Below are 9,823 nucleotides of genomic sequence, written 5' to 3' on the forward strand. Positions count from 1 at the left end.
CCTAAAATGTGATTTTAAATCTAACCACCAATTAAGAGCAAACATTTTTGTTTTCATGAATTTTTACAGTGGGAATGAGGATGTTGCATGATCATTGTGTGGTAAATAAGAGTATATTGCATAAAGGGCAAGGCAACACAAGATCACACAAACTCAGAGCTTTTTTAATATAGATAAAGATATTTTGAATAATCTCAATACTGATACTACATTCAATTGATTTAAAAATAAAATTGTTATGTTTTAATTGTAACAGCTCATTGATTTACTTTTCTTAAGTAATAAACAAATAGTACCTCAAATATACTCCCATAGTGTTACTCAACAATATCAAGCATAGTATTATAACAAATAATGTCTGATTATAGAGTTCTATTACAGAACTCTGACAGAAACATTAGCATATGCAAAAGTCAACAGATACAATCAGGCTCTACCTTTTAATGTATGAGCTAGTCCTAAATGTCGTAATTGAATGTATTTTGGATGCTGTCATTTAATTTCTACAAGATACTTTGTCACGTTGAGAGAATATTTTCTTTCTTTTAAAAAATCTGGATATGACATACTTCAACGGTATAACATCAGAAACCAAAATACAAAGCCAATTTTACATGGCAAGGCTTGTTTACACTGAGCTGCACTGAGGTCGGAACGCAATCATGGTTACATTAAGACACAGTGGAGCCAGCGCGAGATGTGGTCGGAAAACGTGCCTCAATGCAGGGATGGGATATGTGACTGTACTCCAAATCCTACCTTTATCAACACTGCTCCATCAAGAAGATTGAAATACTGCTAGTTTTCCGATAATGGCTGCAGTGGCTACTGCTCGCTAGTATGAGGAGGAAAAGGGTGATTGCAATTCTACCTCAGTGCAGCTCAGTGTAGACAAGCGTAACGGTATCTTTTGCCAAGGCTTTGTGGTTAGAGAGAAGAAAATACATGGACTACTTATAATAAAAAAATGTAAAAATATTACCACAATTTGTCAATGATATATGTACTTATTTTCTCATAGCTTGCATTCCAAGCAAATGTAAACAAATGAAATAACAATGAACAAAACCATATCAAAGCTGTCTGGAGTATCTCTGAAACAGTCTGTCGTTGTAGAACCCTTTAACGCTCCTGTGTTAAGGCTTGTTAGCACCCTCTTCACTCTTGTTTGAGCCCTCCCAGTCTTCTCAGTAAAACCAGAGGTATGATGAAAGAAGTTGAGCTGATAATGAAGCAGGTCTCTGCTCCAGCAATCCAGTAAACTGCAAAAAAATAAAATAGACATTCAGCAGAAATGTTATGAAATTCAAATTATTCACAAATCACAGCCTTTGACAACTGACATAATATTTTTCTGCCCGGTTACAAAATGTGACATTCAATGCAGAAAGTCACCTGAGGATGCCACTATGGGGCCCAGTGCTCGAGCCAGGGCTCCTAAACTACGTAGGATTCCCATCACTGTGCCCTTCTGATTGGCTGAACCTAGAAGAAGAGTTTCGTGTTACACAATGATTTGATTTGATTTGTGTGTGTGTGTGTGTGTGTGTGTGTGTGTATCTAAGAGAGAGCGAGTGCATAGTGGTTATGATAGTACAGTTAGATATCTTACCATGATCTGAAACCAGCGTTGTCAAACAAGGGACAACAATGGCAGCAGCTGTGACAAAGAAGATGTTTGAGTAAAGGAAAATCACCTCAGGGATATACTTAGTTTATTTTTTAAATGAACTTTGAAGATATGAAAACTTACCAAATGAGTATAAAATCAAACCTATGTAAACCATCTTCAAATTCCATGCCAGTCCAATGAGAGCAAATGCTGGAATCAGTAATATGATTGCCTAAAATACATTAAGAATACAGACTTTGGCCAAAAAATGTATACCAGAGCTATTCTTGACTATTTAAAAGATTTCTTGATGCGGATTTCTTAGCCATGTCGTAATGAGTACGATATTTACCAGACGAACAGTCCTGATGTGATGCCCTGGTTTGATCCTACGGGCATATCCTCCTTGGATCAGTGCCATGGTGATACCCATGAAGAAGAACATCTTACCCTGCTGCATGCTGCAAAAATTGAAGAGTATCGTAGCACATTTGAAGGAGTTAAGGTAGCCTCTTTTTGGTTGAACAGATTCAAATAAATTGGAGTGTAGGGAGCTAAATAGACTGAGGATTGACCTTCTTTGTCCCTAAACCCATACCTTGTAAACTGGAACCGTTGATGGGTGAGGAAACTCAATGTAAACTCAAGACCAGAGAAGAGGAAGAGATATGTGAAGTAAATGAGGCCCAACACTTTCAGATTCTGCATTTCTGTTGTCCAAGAGAAAAAAGACAGGGACAAATAAAAAAGGCTTTGTGGTACATTTCAACACAATATTTTGGTTATTATGAAGTACTTTCAATAGATTCTTGTCCATCTTACTAAGCATAGATCTTGACAAGATATACATTATACAGACTAGTGGGTCTTTATATATTACTGTATATATACATAGATATTTTATACTGAACAAAAATAAACACAACATGTAAAGTGTTGATCCCATGTTTCATGAGCTGAAATAAAAGATCCCAGAAATGTTCCATATGCACAAAAATCTTATTTCTCTCAAATGTTGAGCACAAATTTGTTTACATCCCTGTTAGTGAGAGTTGCTCCTTTGCCAAGATAATCCATCCACCTGACAGGTGTGGCATATCAAGCAGATGATTAAACAGCATGATCATTACACAGGTGCACATTGTGCTGGGGACAATAAAAGGCCATTCTAAAAATGTGCAGTTGTCACACAACACAATTCCACAGATGTCTCAAGTTGAGGGAGCATGCAATTGGCATGCTGACTGCAGGAATGTCCACCAGAGCTGTTGCCAGAGTTTTGAATGTTAATTTCTCTTCTATAAGTCGCCTCCAACATTGTTTTAGAGAATTTGGCAGTACATCCAACCGGCTTCAATAACTGCAGACCACATGTAACCACTGCAGTTTGGCGTCGTAACTGAACAGTTTGCCCGACGTCAGCTTTGTGAACAGAGTGCCTCATGGTGGCTGTAGGGTTATGGTAGGGACAGGCATAAGCTACGGTCAACGAACACAATTGCATTTTATTAATGGTGATTTGAATACACAGAGATACCATGACGAGATCCTGGAGGCTCATTGTCGTGCCATTCATCCGCCACTATCACCTCATGTTTCAGCATGATAATCCACGACCCCATGTCGCAAGAATCTGTACACAATTACTCAAAGCTGAAAATGTTCTAGTTCTTCCAGCCTGCATACTCACCAGACATGTTACCCATTGAACCTGTTTGGGATGCTCTGGATTGACGTGTACGATAGTGTGTTCCATTTCCCGCCAATATCCAGCAGCTTCGCACAGCCATTGAAGAGTGGGACAACATTCCACAGGCCACAATCAATAGCCTGATCTATGTGAAGGAGATGTGTTGCGTTGCATTAGGCAAATGGTAGTCACACTAGATACGGACTGGTTTTCTGATCCACGGCCTTAGCTTTTTTGGTATGTAAACAACAGATGGATAATCTGTATTTCGTCAGGTGAAATCCATAGATTAGGGCCTAATGAATGTATTTAAATTGACTGATTCCTGATATGAACTGCAACTCAGTAAAATCTATGAAATAGTTGTATGTTGCGTTTATTTTTGTTCCGTGTATAGTTTGACAATTATTTCATACTGTACAAATATCACGTAAATCAATATGCACTCACTCTCTATAGAGGGTGGGTCCTCTGTCCTTGTGAGGGCAGAGAAATGGAACAGAGCCACTGGGTTGAGAAGATCTCCTGATTCCTGGATCCCAGAGGTCACTGAGGAAACCTGGGTCTGAGCAGATACCAGTCTTGTCAGAAATAATAAACAGAAACGCTTACTAATATGGATTAAACACTGTGTATAGTATCATTGCATTAAAACATTACTGGGAGAAGATAAGTGAGTGACCAAGGCTTTTACTTTCTGTGCAATGAAGCACACTGCCCAACCCGTGATGAGTTTCGAGTGTGCCGTTTTCAGTTTCTCCTAAGAGCTATACCAATGAAATCGCACCTTGTTCTGCTTTGGCAGGGTCTCTGGCAGCATAACAATGATGAAGAGTAGGTCAGCAGCACTGAAGACCAGGGCCAGTACAGCTGGGCCATGGTAGAATACCTCCTCCTTACTGGAGTTAATGGCAAAGTAGGCCCCCATCAGTGGGCCTACCGTGAATCCCAACGAGAAGGCAATTCCAACCATCATCTAACAACAACAAAATATGCATTGCCAAATTAAAAGAATGCATACACGAGGCCTAAAGAAAGACCAACTCGTGTATTAGTGCAATACAGAGCGCATGGTCCGTGGTCAATCATACTCCTAAATTATCAATCTCCTTTCAATCAAGATCTTTCAGTCCTGAATGGCATATACTGTACTGTATGTCTTTAAAAAAAAAATCATAGCATGAGCTTTATGCACAGTGCTTACCATTCCCTTGTTTCGTGCCTTCGGGCAAGGAAGGTCAGCAATCATGGCAGTGCAGAGGCTCACATTACCCTTGCAAATACCCCCAATCACCCGAGACAAAAGGAACATGCTGAAACTACGGGAAACTGCCCAGACTGCATAAGAAGACATCAATCCCAACTGGAACACAAAAAAATACCAATTAAAACCATATCAAATCAGGCTGGCAAACTGGGCAAATAACACACCGAAATGGACAGAGAGTTGCCCAAGATATGTACTGATATGTTAACCAGTTTCATAGCCATGAAAAAGCAATAGAAATATTCTTAAAATGGCAAGTCACTTATTTAAATCAACTGCATTTCTATAACATTGCACAAACTGTGGTAAGAATGAGTAGCGGTTTTCTGCCGTAATGATCCGATGCAGCCCCAGTTAAAGGGGACGACACGAACTGCAGCAGAGAGAAGAGTGATCCAATCAGACCTGAACAATAGAATGGAGAGAGCATAATCTGTGATTATGGTCCTTTCTGGTTGAGCATTCTGGCAAATTTTAAGACATAACACAACATCTGGTCAATTTTAAGTCACACATTTTAATACACAGACACCACACTATTTCTGGCATTCACAAGACAAGCTACTATTTTGAACAATGCCATTTGTCTAAATATAGACATCAAAATATTTTTGCTCAACTGTAACAACAACAAATAAAGTGTGTTGTGTTACTGTACCGCCAAAGAGGACACTGTTGTATTTTGTTTCCATTGGAACTCCGACAGCTTCCCTGAACCAGTCCACAATACTCTGTAGTGACTGATAGACACTGTCCTGTTAGGGGGAAAACGTGAAAATATTTTTTACAAATGAGTGCAAGATCTGAATCTGATAAATTTCACACACTCGATCAGCTGACAAGTGTGTAATTTTGTTATGCTGTCTCATGGAAAGGTTTAATCACACAAAGCATGCCTTGTCCTCCCTAGAGTGAGGCCCCAAATTCTGTGTACAAAGAAACGCATCAAATGTCAGTTTCTGGAGTTGGCATATTACCAAAATGGAAAATTGCATTGATAACCTAACATTATTGCAAATATAATGCTCGTCTTTCACAATATAGTACAATGAAATTAAAGTATTTAATTCATGATGATAATGATGGGGAGGAAAACTATTTCGATTTTAAGAGGGGAGCTCACATTTACTATTAACAGACATTGGCCATGTTCCAGATAATTAAAAACCGTGATGACTGTGATGCATCATGGGTAACTTTAAAGTTGGCTGAAATGTTAAACTGTAATAAAAAAGGACAGCTCACTGAGCTCAGACAAACATGAGCACTTACCTCTGTTTGGCCATAGTGGTCCAGTATAGATGGGAGGAGAGGTAGGATCAGGGTGAATCCCAGTAAGTCCAAGAGGAGGGCAAAGAAAACACTCGTAATGACTCTTGAGGAGCCAACGGCCTCTTCAGATCCCGTTTCACTTGACATTGCTCCTTTCTGATTAAACTCCTTCCTTAAACAAAAACACAGGATTTTTTCAGATTATAATTGTATGGGATGCATACATGTGTGTCAGCGCCTAATGGAGATGTTAATACTAAACTTTTTGAAGACGAAATGGCACTGAACTACTACCCGGCTAGCGGCCAGTCCTCAAAACGGGATATAGTTTGAGATCCCCCAACCGCAGTAGAACAAAACACAACCATGTCTCTTATGTCTACCATTTATTAAATGGATGGTTGTGCAAAAATAGTTTACTGCAAAAGTGGTTAAATTGATAGATCGTGACACATCGTGACACATCGTGACAACTAAAGAAGTGCAGAATAATGCCTGGCTGGAGGGAGGATGGGCCGCATGTAACCCAATATTACAAGCTCTGATATTGCAAATATTTGAAATTTAAGTAGTCAGCTCAGTTGTCTGCACTACATAAACAAACATAATTAGATCTTAATTCATCTTGAAAAGATAGACCCGTAAACACAGAAATACAATAGGTGGAAATATCAAGTATGAATATTTATGATCCATGTAAGCTTTACTTTTTGGTATCTGATTAATATACAAAATACATACAGTTACACATCTTTTGATGTTGTGGCTATTGTAATCTAAATCAGCTCTAAGACACTGAAAACTGTCTTTTTTGTTTTTTGTTCAACCCATACTCTTGCAATTACATTAGGGACCCCCCCTAGATTTCACTCCAAATCCAATATAGCGTCCAAAATCGAATATGGCTGCCTCAATACCATTAAATGGTTGTTTAAACACCTGTATATATGCTTTAAATGAGACATCTTTCAGATTTATGTACTGTTATGACCTGTATTCTAGACTATTTTTGTGCAATTCAACTATGTTGGGAATCCAATATACCTACCATAATTACACTATCTCCTTAGTCTGGATATAGAAAAGACAACAGACAGCTTGGCATGGCAACACCAAGTACTCCAAGTCACAAGCCTCTGAAGATCAAGGATGCAACTCGGGGGCTCCAATGAAAGGGAAGATAATCCAACCCACGACTCTGACACCCTCTCCCTAGCTCTACACCACACGGTGTACCTCCAGGATAGGGCTCTAAAAACACCTCCTTATCATTTACAAGTGAGCATTGATTCATGGCTAGTCCAATATGGGTGCCTGAATCTAACATGACCTTCTGCTGGCTCACTGCATTCATGATGCACATTTGTTATTTATTTAACCAGGTAGGCTAGTTGAGAACAAGTTCTCATTTGCAACTGCGACCTGGCCAAGATAAAGCAAAGCAGTTCGACACATACAACATCAGAGTTACACATGGGATAAACAAACATACAGTCAATAATACAGTAGAAAAAGTCTATATTCAGTATGTGCAAATGAAGTAGGATAAGGGAGGTAAGGCAATAAATAGGCCATGGTGGCAAAGGGTTAGGGTTATTACAATATAGCAATTAAACACTGGAATGGTAGATGTGCAGAAGATGAATGTGCAACTAGAGATACTGGAGTGCAAAGGAGCAAGATAAATAAATAAATACAGTATGGGGATGAGGTAGTTGGATGGGCTATTTACAGATGGGCTATGTACAGGTGCAGTGATCTGTGAGCAGCTCTGACAGCTGGTGCTTAAAGCTAGTGAGGGAGATACGAGTCTTCAGCTTCAATGATTTTTGCAGTTCGTTCCAGTCATTGGCAGCAGAGAACTGGAAGGAAAGGCGGCCAAAGGAAGAATTGGCTTTGGGGGATGATCTGGTGCACCCTTATGCTGTTCAGGTTACGCTGGCACATTGCTTTTTCCAGAAAATCATGTCCACCATCCTGACTGTCTGCCCTGGAGTTGCTGTATATGTTGACATTATGGTGTATGAGGAGGATGCAACCACACATGATGACAAGCGCATAAGGCAGGTAGGTAGGTGTTCACTACAATGAACCAACACAACTTGACAAGAAATGCCAGCAACTTAGTGGGCCTTCACATGTCATAAGAATTGCAGCTCTCCAATGCCAATGCCATCCTTAATCTCCCAGTCTGCTGCCCTGAAGGGTATACTACGATTAAGGCTAGATTTATTTAACTTTTATTTAAGCAGGGAGTCATGCTAAGACCCAGTCTCTTTCACTGATGAGCCCTGCATGACCACATCAATAAACAATTACACTGAACAAAAATGTAAACACAACATGTAAAGTGTTGGTCCCATGTTTCATTAGCTGAAATAAATACAAAAAACAGCATGATCATTACACAGGTGCACCTTGTGCGGGGGACAATAAAAGGCCACTCTAAAATTTGCAGTTTTGTCACAACAGAACATCACTGATGTCTCAAGTTGAGGGAGCATGCAATTGGCATGCTGACTGCAGAGAATTTGGCAGTGTATCCAACTGGCCTCACGTGTAACCACGCCAGCCCAAGGACCTCCACATCCGGCTTCTACACCTGAGGGGGGTGGGGGGGTGCTGAGGAGTATTTCTGTCTGTAATAAAGCCCTTTTGGGGGGGAAACTCATTCTGATTGGCTGGGCCTGGCTCCCCAGTGGGTGGAGCCTATGCCATCCAAGGCCCACCCATGGCTGAACCCCTGCCCAGGAATGTGAAATCCATAGATTAGGGCATTATTTATTTATTACTGATTATATATATATATATATATATACTCACACAATACATGAAAAGAAAACAAAACAACAAAAGCAAAACAGTAACATATCAAATAAACATTATTCAGAGATGAAGTTATCAACAATGTCGTGTGTAATTGCGGGCTATTCTTTGGGTGCTGAAATTTTAGTTTTTGATAATGACGTCGGAGCTCCAGTCTGGCTGGCCACACTATTCGCTGCTCAGCTCCACGGTAAATCGTGGTTGATTTTAATCCGTTAGGGAAATGCTTGTTTACATCCTTATTCAGTCTTCCTCGCTGGACGGTGGATGTGCAAGTCTCTTCACAGAGAATGAGTTAACGACAAAACAAGGTGGTGAGGCAAGACCATGTTCGAGGAAGTAGGAAATAATATAATTCCATTCATGACCGAATACACTCAAAACCGGACTACATTTGAAGATTGGAATTATATGGATATTATTACGTGTGACAGACACATGACATTAGACAGATGGGTGTTAACCAACTTTGTAGGCTTAGCCTATGGATAAAATGCGTTTTAATAAAATACTCAAAATGTTAATGTATCGCAAATGGAAACAGGGGTATACATTGCATCCTAAAGTAGTGAGCACATTAATTAAGTTATTGTAATCAAAGTTTGTTATAGCTGAATAAACTCAATGCTAAAATCATTGACTAGGGAAAGAAGTGCAATAGTTTCTGATGAACTCCAACGGTTCATCAGAAACTTCCTTCAGCATGGAGTTGAGTTTAGTTGTTACAATGTGATCAGCCATGCATGGAGATTCCCCATACATTTTTCATATGCATTTACTTACCCTAAATCCAGTGGCATATCAATTTGCGAGCAGCTTGCTTTAGGGTTGTGAACTCATCTGATTCTCGAAGTCTCAAACTGACTGGACCAGGAAGCGGTGTCTTGTTTCATTTATCGTTTACGATGACAAGATTGTGACGTATGCGCACAGAAGCAAGGCCTCCACTGATCCATGCATGTCAGTTCTATGCGGAATCTTTGCGACGTCATACCTTACCATTTTACATTTAAACTTTAATCGGATAGGGACGTCCCAATGAGCCGCTTACAACCGCACATGTTTAAACGCCCTGCGTCCAGTTTCTCAAAGGCATACATTTCGTTAGCACCATCGATCTCAATGGTTCTAACGATTCACTTAGCCCCTAGATGCT

The 9,823-nt window shown here is 39.8% G+C and overlaps 1 protein-coding gene across 2 annotated transcripts; it reads right to left on the reverse strand.

Moving 5' to 3' along the window:
* Nucleotides 1–143: 143 nt before the first annotated feature.
* On the reverse strand, nucleotides 144–9,573 carry LOC109877391 (major facilitator superfamily domain-containing protein 10). Of its 2 annotated transcripts, none has more exons than XM_020469666.2 (13): nucleotides 9,451–9,573; nucleotides 5,842–6,013; nucleotides 5,228–5,324; nucleotides 4,871–4,974; nucleotides 4,507–4,665; nucleotides 4,090–4,278; nucleotides 3,753–3,867; nucleotides 2,211–2,322; nucleotides 1,965–2,073; nucleotides 1,754–1,844; nucleotides 1,613–1,660; nucleotides 1,396–1,485; nucleotides 144–1,262 (listed from the first exon to the last, which is right to left on the reverse strand). In XM_020469666.2, exons 1-13 carry the CDS (start codon nucleotides 9,465–9,467, stop codon nucleotides 1,159–1,161), a joined length of 1,407 nt encoding a protein of 468 aa, XP_020325255.1. In that variant the 5' UTR covers nucleotides 9,468–9,573; the 3' UTR covers nucleotides 144–1,158. The 2 variants fall into 2 exon arrangements, with proteins under 2 accessions (XP_020325255.1, XP_020325260.1); XM_020469671.2 differs by having other exon boundaries at nucleotides 217–1,262; nucleotides 5,842–6,009; nucleotides 9,451–9,571.
* Nucleotides 9,574–9,823: the final 250 nt, after the last annotated feature.

The sequence above is a fragment of the Oncorhynchus kisutch genome, linkage group LG3 (genome assembly GCF_002021735.2).
Source record: "Oncorhynchus kisutch isolate 150728-3 linkage group LG3, Okis_V2, whole genome shotgun sequence".
Taxonomy (NCBI): domain Eukaryota; kingdom Metazoa; phylum Chordata; class Actinopteri; order Salmoniformes; family Salmonidae; genus Oncorhynchus; species Oncorhynchus kisutch.

Excerpts from the sequence above, each read along its gene's own strand:
- LOC109877391 (XM_020469666.2), bottom strand. Across the intron at positions 1,845-1,964 it reads ACATCAGGACTGTTCGTCTG|GCAATCATATTACTGATTCC; the intron begins GTAAATATCGTA and ends AATGTATTTTAG. Across the intron at positions 1,661-1,753 it reads TTTGATTTTATACTCATTTG|CTGCTGCCATTGTTGTCCCT; the intron begins GTAAGTTTTCAT and ends TCTTTGTCACAG.